Raw genomic sequence first — 26,113 nt, forward strand, 5'->3', positions numbered from 1 at the left:
TTTGTAAAATCCGCAGGTGAAACCGCAGGTCAAAAGACCTGCGGTTTTACCTGCGGATTGCTCTGCGGTTTGGCCCTGCGGTTTTTCATCTCAATGGAGGAGATGGCAAACCGCAGGAGAATCCGCAGAAAGAATTGACATGTCAATTCTTTCTGCGGATTGAAAACCGCAGATAATCCGCGCGGAAAATTCCGCACCGTCTGCACTGCGGTTTTTGATTCCCATAGGGAATCATGGTACTCTACACCGCAGCAAAAACTGCTGCGGGTCCGCAGCGGCCAAAACCGCTGCGGAACCGCAGCAAAATCCGCAGCGTGTGCACACAGCCTAATAGCCGAACCCTACTGAACTAATGATGGTTCTATAAACCTAAAACTACTAACGTAACCCTATTTGTGCAAAACTAACCCTACTAACCTAACCCTAGCTCTAATACCCTAAACCTGATTCTATGAACCTGATCCCAACTACTCAGAAAATTGCCACCATGTGGATTTACCAACCCTGCTAACGTAACCTTACTAACCTAAAACTACTAACGTAACCCCAACTCTAATCCCCTAACACGTTCTTTACTAACCCCGACTCATTCATGTCTGTACTTTCTCACTTACCAGTTAGTGATCGGAACAATTTTGGCTTCGCCTCCCGTCCTCTTTGTATGAGTGGGACGCTCTGTGGGGCCAAAGAAAAGTAACAGAGTGTGTTATAGGATAATCAGCAGCCTCACCTGCAGGACATTACTGATGCATCATTAGTCTATAGCAGACATTGCAAATCTGTGCTGCTCTGTCTTCCTCTAGTGGTCAAAGTACAAACTGCAGCTAGAAGATTCAATATCTCTAATTATTACATAATTAAAGGGGTTTTCCAGTTTAATGTAAATTTGCTTAATCAGTGCATAATGAAAAAAACTGCAACTTCATTGATTTTGCTTTTTTAACCTCTTCAGATCTTTGCTCTAGTTTAGTAAATTTAAACATTCTTGTCCACATCCAAGTCATCCTTCTCGCATCTGAAGGTATGTGACATTTGTATTCAGACTGGACACATAGGCTGTGTGCACACAATGCGGATATATAGCGGATCCGCAGCGGATTTTTCTGCGCAGAAACGCTGCATATCCGCATTGTGATGTACAGTAGCCTTAAATTCAATGAAAAAAAAAACCGCTGTGCAGACGCTGCGGATTTTTCAGCGCGGTTTTCCTGCGGTACAAAATCCGCAGCATGTTACTTCTTTTGTGCGGTTTTCCACCTCCCTTGTCTCCAAATCCGCAGGGGGGAATCTGCAGTGGAAAACCGCACAAAAACCGCAGGAAAAATGGAAGAAATCCACAGGAAAAAAAAAAGGTCATTTGACCTGCGGATTTCTTCCATTCTGCGCGGAAAAATCCACATGGCAAAAAAGTCCGTCTGCACTCAGCCTGTGGAGAGATCTAAAAATGGAAGTTTGGAGAAGGCACCCTTCAAATATCAGGGACCTGGAGCAGTTTGCCAAAGAAGAATGGTCTAAAATTCCAGCAGATCATTGTAAGAAACTCATTGATGGTTACCGGAAGCAGTTGGTCGCAGTTATTTTGGCTAAAGGTTGTGCAACCAAGTATTAGGCTAAGGGTGCCAATACTTTTGTCTGGCCCATTTTTGGAGTTTTGTGTGAAATGATCAATGTTTTGCTTTTTGCTTCATTCTCTTTTGTGTTTCTTCATTTAAGACAAATTAAATGAAGATAATAATTCCAAAGAATTTGTGCTTGCAATCATTTTCAGGAAGAAACTGAGTATTATCTGACAAAATTGCAGGGGTGTCAATACTTTTGGCCACAACTGTATAGCAGTCTGTTGCTTTTGGCTGCACTGAAACATTATAGCAGACTATCAGCCCAGTAGCCTCCTGACAGTGATGTGTGTGTCACCTGTTTCCTACGTGGCTGCTCATACGCGGTGGCATTGATAGACAGACTCTGCTTCCGGCGGATCAGGATTTCCTTGGCTTGCTCGGCTCCGGGACCCCCAGTCAGCGTGTGTCTACTGTAGGCTGTGGTCTGTAGTGATGAGAAAATGTCTTCATTAGTTACTCTTATCACTGAAAATTGCCAGAGCTGCATTCACAATTCTGGAGGCGACTGTCACTGGGGACCCATCAGGCCGATCAGAAATCCTGATAGGATTAGTAGTACTATGGGTGGCCTGCACAAGCAGGGCTGCCACTAGGAATTTGAGACTCTGCCCAGGCTCCACCTCAACTCCGCCTCCACCCTTCGAACCTTCCACAGTCCCACCGCCCACTCTTGGAAAAACTCAACTTCTCCACCCCATCCTCACCAATCAGATATTAACAGTTTCCATCAAACACCAGATCACATTCATAACCAGCAGCTTTTGTTCTGGCCATAAGAATATTTAAGCCATCACCATGGTAGACGACTCGTTTGCCTGGGCCCTACTCTACCCTATTAAATATTTCCTAAAATATCCAATACTCTTTTTAGGTAAATGTTTATGTATTTTTCCTTAAGAGAATGAGTCACATACATTTTTTTTAAATGACCATTAATACCACATACAAGGAACAAATACTGTCACACCATGACAAGACCACATATTACCACCACATAGTGACCAAATACTACCGCATACAAGGGAGAAATACTGCCACACCATGGTCGGACCACATAATACCACCACATAGTGTCTAAATACTATAATACTGATCATTAATAAAAAAAAACACAATACTAAGTGCCATTATACACAGGAGCTCTGTATATAGCGTCTGTGTACAGGTAATACAGTGATCACTGGTGATATTATACACAGGAGCTCTCTATATAGTGTCAGTGTACACATAATACAGTGATCACCAGTGACATTAAACACAGGAGCTCTGTATATAGTGTGCATGTACAGGTAATACTGTGATCACCAGTGACAATATACACAGGAGCTCTATATATAGTGTCAGTGTACAGGTAATACATTGATCACCAGTGACATTATACACAGGAGCTCTGTATATAGTATCAGTATACAGATAATACTGGGATCACCTGTGAATTTGTACACAGGAGCTCTGTATATAGTGTTAGCGTACAGGTAATATAGTGATCACTAGTGACATTACACACAGCTCTGTATACAGTATACAGTGTATAGTGTCAGTGTACAGGTAACACACTGACTCACCAGTGATGTCTCTAGCTGAAGTCCTTCATCTTTGCTTTTCTTTTTCATGCAGTGCAGACCACCATCACTTCTTCAACCCAGGACACTACACTTCTGAATACAGACGTGCACCCATCATTATTATATAATTGGTTATTATGCAACCCACCATTCCAAATATAAATTATAATCCACCATTGTGCCCCTGATAACTATACATTGCTACTTTACCCACCTAATATTTAAATTAATTACCACCTGTACTTTCCCCAATTCATTACCAGTCACTGCATCCTCAACTCCCCCATTATGTACCTCCTGCTCTAACCCTTACCCCAATTCATTATAGTTATATGCCCCTTCTGCCCTAATTCATTGTCATGTCTTTCTCTCCCACCCTCTATTCAATATCAACTGCTCTCCCCCCACATTCCATTCAATACATCATTTACTCCACCCTCAAAATTCATCATAATTTGCTCCCCCCACCTACAATTCAATTGCTGTCCCCCGTCCCTCACACTCAATTCATCATTTGCAGTCCCCCTCACCATCCCCCACTTCATCATGTGGAGTCCTCCTCATCCCCCACTTCATCATTTGCAGTCCCCCTCCTCCCCTCACCCATTTAATTAATTTTAGAAAGAAAATAAAAACTTTTTTTATCATTACTGCCCTGTAGGCACAGATCTGTTTCTAGTGTCTGGTACATGTCGGCACGCACGCGATGACGTCATTACGTAAGCGCCGTCACCTGACCGGAAGTACAGAGAAGACGGAGGGAGCAAGAGCTGAGCAGCCGTCAGGTTAGATGGCCGTGCACAGCTCCAAGAAAGCTCCCGGGTCCCAGCGCAGACGTGTGCACAGCGCACAGCACTTTAGTGCATGATGGGGCCCGGTGAGCAGAAGCACAAGAGCAGGGCCCTGGACCTGCCAGCCCCCCTCTGTACTGCTGCTCACCGGACCCATACAGCAGTAAGGGCAGAAATGCCCTGATGGCAGCCCTGTGTATATGGCTGCAGTGAAATGTGAAGACCTACAGCCCGAGAGGTTAAAACCAATGACTGAAGCTCTGGAGGTGACCGGAAGATAAGACATAATGTAACAGCAGAATAGTGACTGCAGCTCTGGAGGTGACTGGAGGATAAGACACAATGTAACAGCAGAATAGTGATTGTAGCTCTGGAGGCGACTGGAGGATAAGACATTTTGCGCTCACCCTTTTCCTTATCTGATACAGACTGGTTCCCAGTATTTTCTGGATGTCGTCCTTCTCTTTCTCGGTAAATCTCACTGTGGTCGGTGATTGGTTGTAGCTTTCACTAAAAGGGATTGAAAATATAATAAAGGGCAGGTACATTCCATGTAATGAGGAAATATGGAGTTGTACTAATAGTAGGTGTTAAATAGTCCCCTTTAACACCTGTGGATACCGAGTGTGGGGCAGGTCACTCACTGGTTATACTGTATCACGACTCACCACGAAGATGCTGCGGGCGACATGTATGACAACTTTCCGGTCTCGGCGAGCTCGATGGCGTGCTTCTTCTCCAGCTTCTCATACAGGAGGACGATGCTGGACTTTGGCTGATGATCTCGCAGCAAAATTCTCCTCAGACACCGATTATCAAATTGTTCAAACCTGTGAAATGATAGATGGGATCTGTACAATCTGAATACAATCCATAGACAATATCTGTACAATCTGTGTACAAGCCATAGATGGTAGCTTACAATTTGTATACAATCCATAGATATCTGTACAATCCATAGACAATATCTGTACAATCTGTATGCAATTCTTAGACGGTACTTGTACAATCTGTATTCAATCCATAGACGATATCTGCACAATCTGTATACAATCCATAGATGGTACCTGTACAATCTGTATACAATCCATAGACAGTATATGTACAGTCTGTATACAATCCATAGACTATATCTGTACAGGATCAATAGCCAATGTGGATGTGATGTGTAGGCGATCAATATACAATCTATACACTATCTGTAATATACGATCAATATTTATAACAATCTACAAACAATATCCGCTCAACATTGTGATTGTAAAGCCCAGAAGGAAAAGTTGTGGAAAGATGGAAATCACAGGACGGAAACATCACTGATCTGCAGAAGATTGAAATTACATAATCACTGCCTCAGGATTCATCCAGTCCATAGTCTTAGGCTCGTGCAGAAATCCTGGCACCTTCGGCATTGGCTGCTATCACTGAGGTCATTAATGGTCATCTGAAGAAGGTTCTACCTCTGATTATACAAATCATCAAGATCTGCTGCTGTGTGATCACCGCTCTGAAAAAATGGCCACACCGCTGATTCTACCACCACAGAATGCAACACTGAGCTGTTAGTACACCTGGAGAGGAGACTGGAGGGGCCCGGCTAATGGACATTATTCCCCACACCATAATCCCAGGAGTAGGTCCAGTGTTACATTCCCTTGTGATGGTGTCTTTATGTGGTCTCCAGACCAATATCCAGCTATCGGTGACTCCAAATGAAAAGCGTGACTCCTCACTGAAGAGGACAGACCTCCATTCCAGCCTCCATTCTGCCCTACTCTGCACAGTGACCACCTTTGGGAGTGGTGGTGTGAAGTTAGTGTTGCACCTTTATAAGGGAACATCACACCAGTCCTACTCCCGGGATTATGATGCGGGGGGGCATAATGTCCAGTAGCCGGACCCACTAGTCTATATTCGAGGTGCACTAACAGCTCTAATTTACATTGATTTGTTGGTGGACTTAGTGGCGTGGCCATTTTTTAACATCACACCCCCCAGGCTACATTTTTCTGGAGCTCCTGTGAACTTCCTGCATGGCCTCAATCTACTCCCGTGGTGGCAGCATTTTTGGCCTCACCTCCATTGTGGCAGCGTCTCCAGACTTGTCTCTCATGGCCACAGTATCTCCGGACTTGTCTATCGTAGCTGCAGTATTTCCGGACTTGTCTCCATCAAGCACATTGGGGACATCATTGGTCGGGGATTACACAAGAGTTGTCAGTAGCGGATCCAAATGATTTGTACAATCAGCGGCAGAACCTTCCTCATACGACCACTATTAACCTCAGTGATGGCAGCCGAGGCTGTAGGTGCCAAGATTTCTGCACGAGGCTCAGACTCCAGACTGGATGAATCCAGAGATTGTGATCATGTTTCCATCTCTTCGTCATTAATAAGTCTAGACATTAAGCAGCACCATGACAAGACATAATAAGGATAAACAAGATGGGGCATGTAATAAGTCTCATATTGAAAAAAAGAAGTATACAGTCCGGGCACATTGGCACCATTACACTATGGTATAATAATACATCTCCATTTATTGTGTTCTGTCGTACTACTTCATATTGTCTTCTAAATTGCACAGAACTAATTGTTACTGTAGAGTCATTTTATATCGTATTCTGCAACATTACAATCTATTACACTACAGCGTGTTATGTGATGTTGGGTTATATTATATTGTGACCAGTGAAGTATTACACTACATTGTGTTATGTTATCAGAAGTAGAACAAATTGTATAGGGGATAAGGGTCAAGCACAGAATAAATATGGATCATATAAAAGTGTACAACAAAGACCAGTAAAAAATAGTAAACTAAAATGAAATTTTATTAAAGATAACAATAAAAGTATTTAACCCCTTAGTGACAGCCCATTTTGCAGCTTAATGACAAGCCAATTTTTACAATTCTGACCACTGTCACTTTATGAGATTATAACTCTCGAACGCTTTAACAGATACCTCTGATTCTGAGAATGTGTTTTTTTGTGACATATTTTACTTCATGTTAGTTGTAAAATTTCTTCGATATGACTTGTGCTTATTTATGAAAAAAATGGAAATATGGCAAAAATTTTGAAAATTTTGCAATTGTTCAAAATTTAAATTTTTATGCCCTTAAATCAGAGAGATGTGTCACACAAATTTATTAGTAAATAACATTTCCCATATGTCTACTTTACATCAGCACAATTTTGGGAAAAAAAATTTTTTTCGTTAGGAAGTTATAAGGGTTTAAAGTTGACCAGCGATTTTTCATCTTTACAACAAAATTTACAAAACCATTTTTTTAGGGACCACATCATATTTAAAGTTATTTTGAGAGGTGTACATGACAGAAAATACCCAAAAGTGACACCATTCTAAAAACTGGACCCCTGCAAGGTGCTCAAAACCACATTCAAGAAGTTTATTAACCCTTCACATGCTTCACAGGAACTGAAGCAATGTGGAAGAAAAAAATTAGCATTTAACTTTTTTTGCAAAAAATTTATATCAGAACCAATTTTTTTTATTTTAACAAGTGTTAAAATAGAAAATGAACCACAAAATTTGTTGTGTAATTTCTCCTGAATACGCAGATACCTTATATGTAGGGGTAAACCACTTTTTGGGTGCATGGCAGAGCTCGCAAGGGAATGAGCGCCGTTTGACTTTTTCAATGCAGAATTGGCTGGAATTGAGATTGGACACCATGTTGCGTTTGGAGAGCCCCTGATGTGCCTAAACAGTGGAAACCCCCAACAAGTGACCTCATTTTGGAAACTAGACCCCTTAAGGAACTTCTCTAGATATGTGGTGAGCACTTTGAACCTCCAAGTGCTTCACAAAAGTTTATAACGTAGAGCTGTGAAAATAAAAAAAAACATTTTTTTTCCACAAAAATGATCTTTTCACCCCCAAATTTTTATTTTTACAAGGGTAACAGGAGAAATTAGACCCTGAGAGTTGTTGTGCAATTTGTCCTGAGTACGGCCATACCCGATATGTGGGGATAAACCACTGTTTGGGCACACGGCAGAGCTCAGAAGGGAAGGAGCACTGTTTGACTTTCAAAGCAAAATTGGCTGGAATTGAGATTCGATGTCACGTTTGGAGAGCCCTTGATGTGCCTAAACAGAGAAAATAACCCACTAGATGTGTGGTGAGCACTTTGAACCCCCAAGTGCTTCACAGAAGTTTATAATGTAGAGCAGTGAAAATAAAAAATCATTTTTTTCCTCAAAAATGATTTTTTAGCCCGCTCTTTTTTATTTTCACAAGGCTAGCAGGAGAAATTGGACCACAAAAGTTGTTATGCAATTTGTCCTGAGTACACCAATACCCCTCATGTGGGGGGAGAACCACTGTTTGGGTGCATGGGAGAACTCGGAAGGGAAAGAGTGCCATTTTGGAATGCAGACTTTGATGGAATGTTCTGCCGGCGTCATGTTGCGTTTGCAGAGCCCCTGATGTGCCTGAACAGTAGAAACCCCCCAAAAGTGACCCCATTTAGGAAACTAGACCCCCCCAAGGAGCTTAGCTATATGTGTGGTGAGCACTTTGAACCCCCAAGTGCTTCACAGAAGTTTATAACGCAGAGCCGTGAAAATAAAAAAATAAAAATTTCCTCAAAAATGATTTTTTTTAGCCCGCTAATTTTTATTTTCCCAAGGGTAACAGGAGACATTGGACCAGAAAAGTTGTTGAGCAATTTGTCCTGAGTATGCTGATACCCCATATGTGGGAGGGAACCACTGTTTGGGCACATGGTAGAGCTCGGAAGGGAAGGAGCACCATTTTGGAATGGAGACTTTGATGGATTGTTCTGCGGGCGTCATGTGTTGCGTTTGCAGAGCCCCTGATGTGCCTAAACAGTAGAAACCCCCCAGAAGTGACCCCATTTTGGAAGCTAGACCCCCCCAAGGAGCTTATCTAGATGTGTGGTGAGCACTTTGAACCCCCAAGTGCTTCACAGAAGTTTATAACGCAGAGCCGTGAAAATAAAAAATCTTTTTATCCATAAAAGTGATTTTTTTAGCCACCAATTTTTTTATTTTCCCAAGGGTAACAGGAGAAATTAGACCCCCAAAGTTGGTGTGCAATTTGTCCTGAGTACACTGATGCCCCATATGTTGGGGTAAACCACTGTTTGAGCACACATCTAGGCTCAGAAGGGAGAGAGCACCATTTGACATTTTGAACGCAAAATTGGCTGGAATCAATGGTGGCGCCATGTCGCGTTTGGAGACCCCCTGATGTGCCTACATAGATAATTCCAACCCTAGCCCTAATTCCAACCCTAACCCTAATTCCAACCCTGACCCTAATTCTAACCCTAACGGAAACATGAAAATAAATATATTTTCTTTATTTCATTATATTTCCCTAACTAAGGGGGAGATAAAGGGGGTTATTTACAATTTTTTTTTATTTTGATCACTGTGATAGGGTTTATCATAGTAATCAAAATGTACATTGAATGAATGAATGGAATCTGTCGGCCAGCCGTTTTCTTCCCGGACCAAGATGGCGGCTCCCACCAGAGGAGGCAGAAGGGCCTGAAGACCACCAGGAGGTACCGGGGGAGGAGAGAGAAAGTGAAAGTAAAATCACTGCTTTTTTTTTGCGATCGCTGTTATACAGTTAATAACGGCGATCGCAAAAGCAAAGTCGGTAAAAACCGACCCGAATCATGTTCTCTGGGGTCCCGGCTACCCCCGGCAGCCGAGACCCTGGAAAGAATCCGACTCTGGGGGGCGCTATACACTTTTTCCACAGCGCTGTTAATTAACGGCGCTGTGGTTTAAGTACCCTTAACTACCGCTGTTAAAAGGTGCATCGGCGGTCATAAAGGGGTTAAATAAAAATGACAGCTAAGTCAAGTAATGGCGCAAGTTTACAAAAAATAATAAACTGAACCCCTAATGTGCTCTGTGACAGAGTCGCTGGCTTTGTAGAGGAAGGCCGATACGTGTCACTGGGCATGCAGTGGTCAGTGATATGAAACCGGAGTGTTTTGTGCATCCAGCACACTATGTGCTGAGAAGCCGTGTACAGAGTTTTAATGGGCCGGTTTTATGTGAGCTACTGAAGTGCGGGTGGGAGGGTGCTCACCGTACCCCTTTTTCCCTGCAGATGTTTGAGGACTTGCAGTGATGTCACGATCACATGACCAGCCATGTTATACAGTATATACCTGGACCTGTGGTTCAGTCTGGGTGGTGTCTTGGGAGAGGAAGTACTCCCACGTAGCTCCAAGGAGTAGCGGAAGACATTGCCTGGTGCCTGCTGGTTGAGACCTGCAGAGGAAAGGACTCTGTTTCCCTTTATTTGTTTTTGTGCTTTTTTTCCCCTTAAGCCAGAAAGGCTCTGTTTTGTTTGAGAACCCTGCCTTGGTGTATGCTGAATAAACCAGCATGTGTTTCACCACCAAAGTGTTCCGGGTGTATCTGAAGAAGTAGCTAAGCGTGTCAACCCCTCACAGCTCATTATAGAGAGGTACTGTTGAACAAAATGCCCAGGAAAAAAATTTTTTTTCCGAAATATAAAAGTAAAAAATAAAAAATAAATAAAAATATGTATATCAAAGCAGCACCTTAATAATAAAACGTGTCACAAACTAGAAAAAAAAAGGGGGTGTCAGAAGAAGGCAAGCGGAAGAAGGCAAGCGCCGAAACACGCGTAAGGGACCTGGCAGCATGCTTCTCATAGGTAAAAATGACCCTCTGATACTGTCTTATATTCTATAAGCATGTACCTTATTCTCCTTATTTGCACATTGTGCCTATAACTTTTGTCTTATAGCTGTTTGATACACTTTAATATATATTTATATACAGTCATATGTAAAAGTTTGGGCACCCCTATTAATGTTAACCTTTTTTCTTTATAACAATTTTGGTTTTTGCAACAGCTATTTCAGTTTCATATATCTAATAACTGATGGACTCAGTTATATTTCTGGATTCAAATGAGGTTTATTGTACTAACAGAAAATGTGCAATCTGCATTTAAACAAAATTTGACCAGTGCAAAAGTATGGGCACCCTTATCATTTTCTTGATTTGAATACTCCCAACTATTTTTTACTGACTTCCTGAAGCACTAAATTGGTTTTGTAACCTCATTGAGCTTTGAACTTCATAGCCAGGTGTATCAAATCATGAGAAAAGGTATTTCAAGTGGCCACTTGCAAGTAGTTCTCCTATTTGATTCTCCTATGAAGAGTGGCATCATGGGCTCCTCAAAACAACTCTCAAATGATCTGAAAACAAAGATTATTCAACATAGCTTTTCAGGGGAAGGATACAAAAAGTTGTCTCAGAGATTTAACCTGTCAGTTTCCACTGTGAGGAACATAGTAAGGAAATGGAAGAACACAGGTACAGTTCTTGTTAAGCCCAGAAGTGGCAGGCCAAGAAAAATATCAGAAAGGCAGAGAAGAAGAATGGTGAGAACAGTCAAGGACAATCCACAGACCACCTCCAAAGACCTGCAGCATCATCTTGCTGCAGATGGTGTCACTGTGCATCGGTCAACAATACAGCGCATGAATAACGCCTTTTTGTATGACCAAACAACTCAATCTTTGTTTCATCAGTCCACAGGACCTTCTTCCAAAATGTAACTGGCTTGTCCAAATGTGCTTTTGCATACCTCAGGCGACTCTGTTTGTGGCGTGCTTGCAGAAACGGCTTCTTTCGCATCACTGTCCCATACAGCTTCTCCTTGTGCAAAGTGCGCTGTATTGTTGACCGATGCACAATGACACCATCTGCAGCAAGATGATGCTGCAGGTCTTTGGAGGTGGTCTGTGGATTGTCCTTGACTGTTTCCACCATTCTTCTTCTCTGTCTTTCTGATATTTTTCTTGGCCTGCCACTTCTGGGCTTAACAAGAACTGTACCTGTGTTCTTCCATTTCCTTACTATGTTCCTCACAGTGGAAACTGACTGGTTAAATCTCTGAGACAACTTTTTGTATCCTTCCCCTGAAAAGCTATGTTGTTTTCAGATCATTTGAGAGTTGTTTTGAGGAGCCCATGATGCCACTCTTCATAGGAGAATCAAATAGGAGAACTACTTGCAAGTGGCCACTTGAAATACCTTTTCTCATGATTTGATACACCTGGCTATGAAGTTCAAAGCTCAATGAGGTTACAAAACCAATTTAGTGCTTCAGAAAGTCAGTAAAAAGTAGTTAGGAGTGTTCAAATCAAGAAAATGATAAGGGTGCCCATACTTTTGCACCGGTCAAATTTTGTTTAAATGCAGATTGCACATTTTCTGTTAGTACAATAAACCTCATTTGAATCCAGAAATATAACTGAGTCCATCAGTTATTAGATATATGAAACTGAAATAGCTGTTGCAAAAACCAAAATTGTTCTAAAGAAAAAAGGTTAACATTAATAGGGGTGCCCAAACTTTTACATATGACTGTATGTTTGCACATTCTTGTGTTAATTTATATTTTACCAACAATTTGATCAATTTGATGCTGTCACCTTTTTTTTTATTTTCTATTTTGTGACACGTTTTATTATTAAGGTGTTGCTTTGATATACATATATTTATTTATATTTTAGAAAATGATTTTTTTTTCCTGGGCATTTTTTCAATAGTATATCTCTTTAAAAAGCATATTAGGGGTTCAGTTTATTTTTTTTGTAAATGTGCACCATAACCTGACTCAACTATCATTATTATTTAAATACTTTTATTGTTATCTTTAATAAAATTTCCTTTTAATTTACTATTTTTATTGGTCTTTATTGCACACTTTTTATACGATCCACTATGGTACATTACTGTATATTGGTTAGTAGTATATTGTGCTGTTACTTTGTGTCACTGTATATTGTGCTGTTACTTTGTGTCACTGTATATTGTGCTGTTACTTTGTGTCCCCATGTATTGTGCTGTTACTCTGTGTCACCGTATATTGTGCTGTTACTTTGTGTCCCCGTGTATTGTGCTGTTACTCTGTCACCGTATATTGTGCTGTTACTTTGTGTCACAGTACAGCTCTGGCAAAAATTAAGAGACCACTGCACAGTTTTATAAAAAGCTTCTCTACATGTCTGACAGCCATTCCATTCCAGTGTCAGTTGAATTCCAACCAGAGTACACCTCATTCTACTTAATGTGCTTCTGATTAGGTGATCACCTGAACCAAATCTTATTTAACGAAGGAAAGTGTAAAAAAAAGACCCTGCTGTGGTGTTCACAATCCTCTTGCAATAGGACAAGCTGGATGACAAAACAAGTGCTAGTAATATCCCAAAAGTAATAGGAATGAAAAATTAACTTTTAACCATGCCAAAGGAGTTGAAAAGAAAAGTCTTGAGTGAGGAAAAGAAGGGCTCAATTTTGGCTTTACTAGCAGAGGGATACAGTGAGCGTCATGTTGCCTCCATCCTAAAAATTTCTAAGACGGCGGTCCATTACAACAAGGTCAAGCAGCAGACATTGGGGATAACAAAGCTACAGACCTGCAAATAAAGTCCGTGGAGCCTCATTTAAGAGTCTCAAACATGGGACTAGCCAGATCTTCCTCCAGGGAAGGACCCAGCCAAGGAGTGGCTCCTTTTGGAAACCACCATTACCACCATATTAAGTGGCCCTTTAAGTCAATATCCAGCTCTTTACGAGTTTACAGATATGACAAGGGAAATACCAAGGCCAGGTATCCATCCACAGACAGCTGTTTCGGGGTGTTGAGTAGGATTCTTGCTAGGTGGGAGCAATGCCTAGTAGACCAACATCACGAAACAATCGATTGTTTCGTGATGTTGGTCTACTAGGCATTGCTCCCACCTAGCAAGAATCCTACTCCATACTGATGAGGGGCAACACCCCGAAACAGCTGTCTGTGGATGGATACCTGGCCTTGGTATTTCCCTTGTCATATCTGTAAACTCGTAAAGAGCTGGATATTGACTTAAAGGGCCACTTAATATTGTGGTAATGGTGGTTTCCGAAAGGAGACACTCCTTGGCTGGGTCTTTCCCTGGAGGAAGATCTGGCTAGTCCCGTGTTTGAGACTCTTAAATGAGGCTCCACGGACTTTATTTGCATATTTGTATTTCCCAGGGAGCAATACACCTAGGATTTCACTGATTGAGCGCCTTTGCCGGCTGCCGCAGTGTTTTCTTTGACTGGTCTCCCTGAGGTCAGTGATTGTTTCATGAAAGCTACAGACCGGCAGAGGGCGAAAACGACTCTCCACTGACCGGGATGACCGTCATCTTATTCGAATTTCACTCAGCAACTGCAGGATGACATCAAGTGACCTACAAAAGGAATGGCAAATCGCAGCTGGAGTGAAGTGCACAGCAAGAACAGTTCGTAACTGGCTCCTAGAGGCAGGGCTCAAGTCATGTAAAGTTAGAAAATAGCCTTTCATCAATGAGAAGCAAAGGAGAGCCAGGCTGAAGTTTTCCAAAGACCATAAGGATTGGACCATAGAGGAATGGAGTGAGGTAATCTCTGATAAGTCTAATTTTCGGCTTTGCCCAACACCTGGTCGTCTAATGGTTAGACAGAGACCTGGAGTGGCATACAAGGCACAGTGTCTTGCACCCACTGTGAAATTTGGTGGAGGATCGGTGATGATCTGGGGATGCTTCAGCAAGGCTGGAATTGGACAGGTTAATCTTTGCGAAGGACGTATGAATCAAGCCGCATACAAGGTTATCCTGGAAAAACAGTTGATTCTTTCTGCTCAGGCAATGTTCCCCAACTCTGAGGACTGGTTTTTCCAGGAGGACAATGTGTCATGCCACACAGCTAGGTCAATCAATGTGTGGATGAAGGACCACCACATCAAATCCCTGTCATGGGCAGCCCAATCTCCAGACCTGAACCCCATTGAAAACCTCTGGAATGTAATCAAGAGGAAGATGGATAGTCAACAAGCCATCAAACAAAGAACTGCTTACATTTTTGTACCAGGAGTGGCATAAGGTCACCCAAAAGCAGTGTGAAAGACTGGTGGAAAGCATGCCAAGACGCATGACAGCTGTGATTACAAATCATGGTTATTCCACAAAATATTGATTTCTGAACTCTTCCTGAGGTAAAACATTAGTATTGTTGTTTCTAAATGATTATGAACTTGTTTTCTTAGCATTATTTGAGGTCTGCAAGCACTGCATTTTTTTGTTATTTTGACCATTTCTCATTTCCTAAAAATAAATAAAAATTTATTGCTTGGAAATTTGAAGACATGTCAGTAGTTTATAGAATAAAAGAGCAATTTACATTTTACTCAAAGATATACCTATAAAAGAGAAAAATAAGACAAAATGAAAATTTTGCAGTGGTCTCTTAATTTTTACCAGTGCTGTATATTGTGCTGTTACTTTGTGTTATCGTGTATTGTGCTGTGTTACTTTGTGTTGTGCTTTGCTTGTTACGTTGTTGTGACATCTCTTTATCTTAGCTGATTGCTATTTTCCATGTTAATGTCTGAATCTTCCTTACTTGTCTTTCCAGTACAGCTGCCCCCCGCGGCCGCACACGTCCTCCATCCCAGTGATCAGATGATCCATCAGCTGTGGACATGACACAGGATATTGTGAACACATCTGACATTCACCATAAGGCCGGGATCATACATGTGAGAAACTCGGATGAGTCTCACATCTTAATACCCGGCACTGCTGGCAGCACTCGGGAGCGGAGCATGCAGTTGCATAGAGATACATGCAGCCGCACGCTCCGCTCCCAAGTGCCGGCGTCAGTGTCGGATATTGACGTGCGATACTTGTCTGAGTTTCTCGCAAGTGTGATCCCGGCCTAAGTCTCAGAAATGTAAATAAATTAAAAAAAAGAGAGAGAATAGCAGTACAACAGGAAGGAGCAAAGTGGGAGTAGTAGTTGTATGAAAGCTGCAGACAAGGTGAGAGTCAGCTGTTGTAAGTATGAAACCTGAACACTGGGTGGGAGTTGTAGTTTTAGTTAATGCACAAGTTCTAGTGCTATTCAAGAACATGTGTGGCGCCCCCAGGAGTATAGTCGCCACACTGGTTTTGCCTTCCTCCAGGGGAGGGTAATGCCAGGCTTGGAGGCAATGATGGGTCTCTCTCACAGTCAATCCATACATGCAACATAGTTCCACTCCTGGCCAGCAGGGGGAGCTCTGACCCAGGGTTCAGGGGAGGAGTGCTCTCTGTGGGCCAGGAGGAAGTAGGAGTTAGTTAGTCTGCAGAGTGTGAAGTGTGCAGACGTGGAATGAGAAGCTGGAGGTTGAGCTGCAGAAGGCGAGCTCCCTCAGCTTGAGAGCGCAGAGAACTGGAGTCGGGTCTCCACGGTGGTACGGATACTAACGGTCCTGCCACAGATACCCGAGGAGTAGGAGGCTGTAAATGCCCTGCTCCCATCTAAGACTTGAGGCACAACAGCAGAACCGATAGCGAGCTGGGGGTTCAGAAAGAGAGTAGTCCCAGAGAGAGAGGCTACAGCTGTCTGCCATGCAAGTGGAGTTCTAGGAACATCTGACAGGAGGAACTTCAGAGTAACTGAGTACTGGAGTGCTTCACACTACACAAGCGCTAGGAAGGAGACTGCACAGCCCGTCTGTGAGAGAGAATCCCTGAGTTGCTTCCAGGCTAGCCTGCTCCAATACCATCTGTAATCAGGACCCTGGACTGCAGTTATCAAGTAAAGGTACCGAAATTGAACCCCGCTGTGTCGTGTCTGCTTCCTACCCTGTCGGCACTGCTACATCCCCGTGCCAACCACCTATACACTGCCCTGGGGTTACAGTTTCACCTGTGGGGAGCTACACCATCTAAGCTACGACACACCATCAGCCCCAGAGGATCTGCACACAGCGTTGGCTAACATCTTACTTGCCAAACACCACAGGTGGCGTCACGAACTTTCCATATAAATTACACTACAAACATCACCGCCATTGATATTGGGCGCCCAGGGCCATGGACCGGGTCACTGCTGCTGTGACACGCATCATCCCCCTGACACCGGCCCGGTACCGAGTACCCCACAGCCCTGGGGGAAGCCGGCGGGGGGCGACCCAATTTTGGCGTCACGAACAGGATTACGGAGCCTGGTATCCCCGGGTCCTGTGTGCCATAGACTGTGTTTAAAGACTGTGTGAATCTAGCTCCAGTTGCCGCTATTGCCGCGCTGCTTGGCGCGCACGGGAAGAAAGAGGCAGGCCTTCGTGGGCGGAGCTTGCCACAGAGCACGAAGCAGTGAAGTGTCGCACGGGAAGAGAGAAGAGCGCGCGAGAGGAGGAGGAGCTGAGGCCTACAGCCTGGAGCATCGGGCCTGTGAAGCGGCCGCTGGTGAGCTCACACAACCCCCGGCCCTGGCTAACGTTAACTAGGGGGGGGTGAAGATGTCCGCGCCACAAGGTGATGCAGCGACAAATGCCGCCGCCAACCCTGCAGCACCGCAAGGAGGAGCGCCTGCAGCAGTGGTCCCCATCATACCGCTGTCTATGCCCTACATACCGGGAGCGGCCTGGCTACCGCAGTACTCGGGTGAGTCGCATACCCTGAGTGAATTTAAAGAGAGACAGTGCAACTTGTTTAAAGTTTACCCCCTGTCTGAAAGCCAGAAAGTAAATATCCTGATTGGACAGCTAACGGGTGCAGCGCTGAGAGAAGTGAAAACCTGGCAGGACACTGATAAAAAGACTGTTGTAAAGGTCCTGGCCAAGCTGAATAGCACTTTTGACACCCGCACTGCCGCTGAAATCAAGATGAGGTTCTTTGGCTGCAAGCAGAGGGCCCAGGACAGTATCAGGGACTATGCTCTCAACCTGCAGGAGGCGCTGCGAGCAGTTAAGCAAGTTGATCCGGACAGCGTAAAGGAAGAAGATAAACTGTTGAAGGAGCAGTTAATTGAAGGACTCCTGTCCAGTACCCACCGAGGACAGTTGCGCATAATAACCCTGCAAAACCCTGATCTGGACTTTGCTGAATTTAAGGACAGGGCTATCCGGGTACTGCAGGAATCCACTGACAGCCATCCAGCACCCCCTAGACGCCCAGCGATCACCTATCATCAGGAAGCAACATCCTTTCCTTCCATCCCGGTGGAGGCCGACACACAGACTCTGGACAAAGATCCAACTGAGGAGCTACGTCTACAGGTCCAGGAGTTGACCAAAGGAATGGCTGCACTAACCAAAACCGTGCAGTCCCTACAGGTGTCCTCCAAAGACAAGATTCAGCTTGCTTCCAGTCCAGAGGGTGTTCCGTGGCTCCGGAGGAGGAGAGCCCCGCCACTTCGAGGAAGGAACAACGATCGCTATGACCAGGACGGACGTTCCATCTGTCGTCGCTGTCACAAGGCAGGTCATCTTGCAAGGTACTGTCCTTTAAACGAGCAACCCCTGGGGCAGAGGGCCAACCCCCAGGAGTAGGATCCCCAGGCCCAAGAAACTGGAGAGCCAAGTATGTGGGAGGGAGACCAATCCTTCCTGTGGTGATTGATGGTATCCCCATGAACGCTTTGCTGGACACTGGCTCCCAGGTGACCACCATGCCCGATATTCTTTATAAGAGGTATTGGGCTGATTCTGAACTCACCAGTGGTCCCACTGATGAACTGACAGTAGTTGCTAGTAATGGTCAGACCTTACCGCAGATTGGATGTAAGGAGATTACTGTTAAAGTGGGGAGAGTGGTACTAAAGTCTCAAGGTTTGATAATTGTTGATATTGATAGACGTGAATGTAACCCTATGATGACTCTTGGAACAAATGTAATTGAAAACTGTCTGTCCGAGGTTATTGTCTTGTTGCAACAGGTGGCTGAGACTGCTGGTTCCAGAGAACAAAGAGTCCTGCAGAAGGAGATCCGAGCCCTGATGCAACAGGTGGAACTCTCTGGCGGAGAGATTGGCAGCGTCAGAGTGAGTGATGCCTTCCCCATTGCAATACCCCCCAGATGTGAAATGTTGATATTGAGGAATCCTTATCTGCACTTAAAACTGCTAATTACTTTTCCACCTTGGATCTCACAGTGGGTGTTGGCAGGTTCCCGTGGAAGAGGCAGATAAGGAGAAAATCGCATTTACCACTCCAATGGGTCTCTGTGAGTTCAATTATCTGCCATTTGGGCTCTGCACTGCTCCAGGGACATTTCAACGGCTGATGGAGTGCTGCCTGGGACACATGAACTTTGAAACGGTCCTGCTGTACCTGGATGATGTCATCGTTTTCTCCAAAACCTATGAAGAGCATCTGGAACACCTGGCTGAAGTGTTTGAAGCTTTGTCCAATTTTGGCTTGAAGGTGAAGCCCTCCAAATGCCACCTCCTGAAGCCCAAGGTACAGTACCTCGGTCATGTGGTCAGTGCAGAAGGTGTGGCACCAGATCCTGACAAGGTCACAGTCATCAGGGACTGCCCGAAGCCCAGCAACCTTCATGAAGTACGCCAATTCCTTGGACTGGTAGGCTACTACCGAAGATTCATCAAGGGCTTTACTGAACTAGCCACCCCTATGCAAAACCTTCTGGTGGGGCAGTCCAAGAAGAACAAGCAGAAAAATTCCACCTTTGAATGGACCGAAGAGTTAGAAAGGTCCTTCACCAGATTGAAAATGGCTATCACAGGTGACGAAGTTTTGGCCTAACCAGATTATGAGAAACCCTTTGTGCTGTACACAGATGCCAGCAATGTGGGACTAGGAGCGGTACTGTCTCAGGTACAGAACGGAAAAGAAAGAGTGATCTCCTACGCCAGCAGGAAGTTGCGTCCCACCAAAAGGAACCCTGATAACTATAGTTCTTTCAAGTTGGAGTTCCTTGCCATAGTCTGGGCTGTCAACGAAAGATTCAAGCATTACCTAGCCTCCGCCAAGTTTACAATCTTCACAGACAACAATCCGTTGACCCACTTGGACACTGCAAAGCTAGGTGCACTGGAGCAGCGATGGATGGCTCGGCTGTCTAATTACGAGTTCACTATCAAGTACCGAGCAGGGCACAAGAATGCCAATGCTGATGCGCTGTCCAGGATGCCTAACCTACCAGATGCAGGAGAAGACCCTGAGGCTCTTGAAGAGATAGCGCTACCTCCCTTCCACAGGCCACTGGAGGCCCAACGTGCTCAAGGAGTGAGAGGCAGATGGTCTGGCTTGAAGGAGGTCACCCTGAATCCTTTGCCCCATCTGACTGGGCAGAAACACAAGATAGTGACCGTGCAGTCCGCCTGTGAAAGAGCTGTTGATACGTGCTGACTCACTTCCGGAGTCGGATGCTCCTGAAGAAACCCAGCAGCTGTGGAAGGAGAGAGGCCGGCTGTTTATCTACGAAGGGAAGCTGTGTCGGAGGAGTATCAATGCCCGCACACATGAACTGGTCTGGCAGGTAATAGTCCCAAAGAGAGAGGCATCAATGGTTCTGGAAGCATACCACCAAGGAGCTGGACACTTCGGATGGAAGAAGTTGGAAGCATTGCTCCGACAGAGGTTTTACTGGGCTGGTATGAGGAAAGTCATTGAGAGGTGGTGCCGGTAGTGTGGACGGTGTAACCTGCACAGAAAGGATCGAGACAGCCAGAGAGCTCCCCTGCAACCAATCATCACCAAACAGCCCCTCGAGTTGGTAGCCCTGGACCATGTGAAGCTGGTTCCAAGCCGGTCAGGCTACAGCTATGCTCTTACCATTGTGGACCACTACTCAAGATTCCTGGTAGTTGTGCTTGTCAAAGATCTCACTGCCAGGACAGCAGCCAGAGCTTTCCAGCAGCACTTCTGTAGGCCACATGAGTATCCTGAAAGAGTACTCACAGATCAAGGTCCAGCTTTTGAGGCAGAAGTGTTCCATGAGTTGTGCAACTTGTATGGTTGTAAGAAGATCCAGACAACGCCTTATCACCCACAGACCAATGGCATGTGCGAGAAGATGAACCAGGTGGTGATTGACCTGCTAAAGACGCTGCCCTTGGAGGAGAGGAATCTGTGGCCTGAGAAGTTGCCAGATCTGGTAGACCTCTACAACCATATTCCAGTGAACTCTACCAACTGTACTCCAGCATACCTGATGAGAGCAAGACCAGGTAGGCTGCCTGTGGATTTGGACATGGGAGTCCTCACGCCGGAGGCCACATCGCCAGATGCTGACTGGGACAAGGAGAGGCAGCAGCAGTACAGAAGAGTACAGGAGTGTGTGGAGAAGAGTCTGGCCAAGGCAAGGCAAAGGCAGGAGAAGCTTTACAATCAGAATGCACCTGCTGTCCCCTTTTCGCCGGGAGAACTAGTCCTCAAAAGGAAGAGGAAGTTGCACAAGCTAGATGATCAATGGGAGGCTGAACCTTATACCATTCTGCCCTCAAACTTTAGCATTATCAAAGTATGCCTTGTTAGTAAAGATGGAGGAGAGACCTCAGCAGCGGTATCCAGGGATCATTTGAAGTTGTGCCCTGACCAGTTAAAAGGGAGGAAAGAAGAATCAGATAACCTCCAACCCGTAGAGGCAGAAGAGAAGGTCAGCACAGTGCTCGGGGAATTCCCTGCGAATTGGACTAGAATTAATGATGCAATAGTGGTACCAGTGTTGTTATTTCCCCAAGTGGAAGCACAGGAGGACGTGACTCGGGAGGATCAGGAAAATCAGGTAGCAGTAGCCACACCAGCAGTGGAGCCAGAGAACCCTCACCCTGCCAGTGGTGAACCTGTTGTACCCCTGGGGAGTCCAAGAGTCTCTAGTAGTGTTGAGCATTCCGATACCGCAAGTATCGGGTATCGGCCGATATTCACTGTATCGGAATTCCGATACTGAGTTCTGATACTTTTATCATATCGAATACCGGAATCGGAAATTCCCATAATGCTATGAGCCAGTTTGATTTGATTCAGCCAATGACAATCCTCAGAAGTGTGGGCACATCCTGTTAGGCATGTAGGCATGTTAACTAATGGCATGGCTGTGATGTCATGATGCACTATAAAAGCCGCCGCAGCCGCCATTTCTGGTTCACTCTGCTGTGAATTCAGTTAGGGACAGGCTGCTGTTCAAGACTGTGAGGGACAGTTAGAGATAGCGATTTTCATAATCATAGTGTGCTTTACCCAGGCTACATAATCCACCACTCTAGCTTTCTTTTGCCTTGCAGCAGTGTTCACAGCTGTCTGCAAGGTCTGTGTGAGTGCAGCTCACGCTGAGTAGTGTGTCCTGCAGCCACGTCTGGTTGTAGGCCGCTCTGCGTGTCACTGCCTCATACATATTTTTCTTTTTTTGCTGCTCCTTTTTCATTCTCCTATTAGTGTGCACTGTGCATCCATCCGTATCCATATACGTTGGTTGCAAACACTATAGGAGTAGACAGCGGAGCCTCTCTGCAGCCTTTCAGTGCTAGTGCCCAGTTTGCTGCACTGTTCACGGCTGTCTGAGAGGTCTCTGACTGTGTGTGAGTGCAGTTCACGCTGAGTAGTGTTTCCTGCAGCTACGTCTGGTTGTAGGCCGCTCAGCGTGCGTCACTGCCTCACACATATTTTTCTTTTATTGCAGCTCATTTTTTATTCTCCTATTAGTGTGCATCCATCCGTATCCATCTACATTGGTTGGTTGCAAACACTATATAGGAGTAGATATAGGAGCCTTTTTTCTGGCTTGTGCCCTTCAGCTGCAGCCAGATTAGTATTACCCTATTTTTTGGAGCCTCATCTTTTGCATTGTAGGTTACCTTCCTGCATTGTAATAGCTCCAAAAAGTTAGTGATACTATCGCTTTCAAATCTTTGGTCACATCCTTTTAGTTTTGTTTAAAAAAAAACAACAAAATAAAGTTCACCAAACACTCCATTTGACAGTTGTGTAGGCCACATTAGGTCCTATTAAAGTGTAGTCCACACACACTTCATAAAATTAGTGTTTCTTATACCTGTTACCAGCTGTTCAGGAATAAGCACATTAAGCCCCCCCCTTTGTACTTTTCTGCCTATCTATATCAGTCTACCAAGATGAAGAAGGCAGGGAGTAAGGCACGTGGGCGTGGGCGTGGGGATTCTGCAGGGAGAGAACGTGGGGATTCTGCAGGGAGAGGACGTGGGGATTCTGTGCCTGCTGCAGGCACCAGTGAGTCAGCATCCCTCACTTTTAGCAGGCAACAGTCCTTTATGCGCAGCTTTGTGGGACCTCGCTGTACCCCACTGCTGCAGGAGGAACAAATTGAAGCCGTTGTCGGATGGATGGCAGCTAACGCATCGACTTCAATAACTTCCACGTCCTCTCAGGGCCAGAGCACTGAAGAGCAACCATCTGTCTCTTCACCACCTGCCAAAGTGCCCAGGCAGTCAGAGAGCCCTGGACAGGAGCCATCTCTACTTCTGTTCTCTGAATCTGTTGGCTTGGAAAGAGGGGGCCAGCCAAGCAGCATTCAAGAATGTGAAGAAAAGGGAGTATGCAGTGATGTGCAACTTCTTTGTCCCTCTGAATCTGAAGAGGCGGGTGGGCCAGTGCCTATGGTCAGCACACCTCAGTACGCATCAGATGATGACAAGACTCAGGTGCCACTTTCTGGTGCGTACGGTGCTGGCAAGACTACCCAGGAGAAGCAGGTGTTTGAAGAGGGGAGTGTAGATGATGAGGTCCTTGACCCATCATGGCGTGAGGAACAGGGAGGTGGTGGGAGCAGCTCTGAGGAAGAGATTCCCCGAACGGCCAAAACAGGAGGGAGAGGGAGGGGGCAGACTTGGTTGCCTGTAGCCTCCACTTCGGCACCCGTTAGGAGCAATCCTCTTCCAAAAGCCAAAACGGGCGCTCCCAAGACTTGCAGTGCGTGGTCCTTTTTTGACACACTTGCAGATGACATTTGCTTTGTTAAATGCAAGCTGTGTCATCAGAAAGTCAAAAGAGGGAAAAATGTCAGCAACCTCAATACCACAAATATGTGGAAACATGTGCGGACCAAGCACGAGCTGGAGTTACACAGACACACTGAAGACGTAGGCCAACGTACAGCACCACCTACCACCTCTTCAGCTCGTGTTGGGGCCTCTTCCTCCAGCTCACACACAGCTGGTTCGGCTTCCTCACAGGATCGCCAAGGAAGAACCTCTGGCACTGTTGTCCGGAGACCCAGTGACATTCCACCCACAGCACCATGTTCCCAGTCATCCTCACACTCCCAGGCCACTCTACAGCCATCATTAGCACAAGCATGATATAAAAGGCGGCCATACTCAGCAAACCATTCCCGAGCACAGGCTCTGAATGCTGGCATTGCCAAACTACTGGCCCTTGAAATGCTCTCATTCAGGCTGGTGGAGACTGACACCTTCCGGAACTTCATGGCATTGGCAGTCCCACAATACACCATGCCCAGCCGCTTTTATTTCAGCAGGCAAGCCGCCTCTGCCCTGCAAAAACATGTGGAGGGAAAAATAAAACATGCGCTACTAAACGCCGTCAGTAGCAAGGTCCACCTGACCACCGATGCGTGGACCAGTAACCATGGGCAGGGACGATACCTTTCCCTCACTGCCCATTGGGTCAATGTTGTGGAGCCGGTACAGATCTGGAGAGTGGCGCTGTACGTGTTCTGCCAACTCCACGGATTGCAGGAATCCAGTCTCTACACATTGACTCCTCCTCCTACTCAAGTTCCTCAGAAACAGCGCTGCAGGAGCCTGTTACGACCGATATGAGCACAGCCATGGCCAAACATCAACAGGCCGTACTCAAATTAATTTCTTTGGGGAATCAAAGCCACACAGCACAGGAGCTCTGGAATGCCATCAAGCAGGAGAGCGATGTGTGGTTTGTGCCAGCGAATCTCCAGCCGGGCTTGGTAGTATGTGACAATGGCCGAAATCTGGTGGCAGCTCTGGGCCTAGGCAACCTCACTCACATCCCATGTCTGGCACGTGTGCTGAACTTGGTCGTGCAGAGCTTTCTGAGGGACTATCCGGATCTTGATGCACTGCTGCACAAGGTCCGCATAGAGTGCGCTCACTTGCGGCATTCCAGCACGGCAAGATCGCGCCTTGCTGCTCTGCAGTGCCGATTACGCCTTCCGGAACATCGCATCATATGTGACCTACCCACCAGGTGGAATTCAATATTACATATGTTGGAGCAGTTGTGTGAGCAGCAGGCAGCAGTCATGGAGTACCAGCTGCATCAGGCGCAAACAAGTCGCACTGTGCGCCGGTCACACTTCAGCACCACTGAGTGGGCCTCTATGAAGGACATCTGCCTCGTTTTGCGTGCCTTCGATGATTCCACGCGGATGGCGAGTGCAGATGATGCACTAGTCTGCATGACTGTCCCCCTTATCTGCCTGCTTCAAAAAACACTGCAAGCACTAAGGGAGGAGGTTTTGGAAGAGGTGGAGGATGAGGAGTCACAAATGCCATCTGCTTCTGGACAGTCTGCGCTACGTGGTTCCTCACAAAGGCCTAGGCAGGGGACACTTTGTGAGGAGGATGAGGAGGACTCAATAGAGGAGGAAGACATCTCTCCAGAGGAGGGAGGTACACAATGCTCTAGTCAGTATGTACAGCGAGGGTGGGGTGATGCAGAGCAAACGGAGATGACGACTCAAGCAGGGGATAGAGTTTCTTTGGCAGTTGGGAGTCTGCAGCACATGGTTGATTTCATGCTGCAGTGCCTGAGAAACGACCGCCGCATCGCCCACATTCTCAACACGACTGATTATTGGGTGTAGTACAAAAACCTCGGCACACAAAATTCAAATGAAACTCAAATGAGTATGAGTAAAGACCAAACTTTGGTCTTTACTCATACTCATTTGAGTTTCATTTGAATTTTGTGTGCCGAGGTTTTTGTACTACATTCAGCATTGGATTTTACCTCTGAGCACCTAATATAACAGTGAGCACCCCGTTTATCTTTATTTATTGATTATTGGGTGTACACCCTCCTAGATCCTCGCTACCGGGACAACTTATAAAGCCTCATATCACTGTTTAACTGGGAGCGTAAACTGCGGGAGTGCCAAGACACACTGGTGCAGTCCATCATGTTCTCCTTTCCACCCAACATCAGTGCTGCTAGTGCTTTACAAAGCAGCTCTGTGCGTCGAGGCAGTGGAGGAAGCTCGGCACAAAGAGGGAGCAGGGGCAGCGTCTCAGCACAAGGCAAGACCACTATGGCACAAATGTGGCAAAGTTTTGTGTGTCCGTCACAAATGTCTACACCATCA

General features: G+C 45.5%; 1 protein-coding gene across 1 annotated transcript in view; it reads right to left on the reverse strand.

The window, feature by feature from the left end:
• Nucleotides 1-26,113, reverse strand: part of LOC141101083 (sodium/hydrogen exchanger 2-like) — a 153,411-nt gene that overhangs the window by 2,459 nt on the left and 124,839 nt on the right. Inside the window, exons 7-11 of the mRNA XM_073589917.1 lie at nucleotides 15,450-15,520; nucleotides 4,644-4,805; nucleotides 4,383-4,485; nucleotides 1,915-2,043; nucleotides 615-675 (exon numbers count right to left, since the gene is read on the reverse strand). Of these exons, the coding sequence (XP_073446018.1) occupies nucleotides 615-675; nucleotides 1,915-2,043; nucleotides 4,383-4,485; nucleotides 4,644-4,805; nucleotides 15,450-15,520 (526 nt within the window). The remainder of the gene's footprint in view (nucleotides 1-614; nucleotides 676-1,914; nucleotides 2,044-4,382; nucleotides 4,486-4,643; nucleotides 4,806-15,449; nucleotides 15,521-26,113) is intronic.

The sequence above is a fragment of the Dendrobates tinctorius genome, unplaced genomic scaffold (assembly GCF_039654945.1).
Source record: "Dendrobates tinctorius isolate UK_male_01 unplaced genomic scaffold, ASM3965494v1 ptg000114l, whole genome shotgun sequence".
Classification (NCBI taxonomy): domain Eukaryota; kingdom Metazoa; phylum Chordata; class Amphibia; order Anura; family Dendrobatidae; genus Dendrobates; species Dendrobates tinctorius.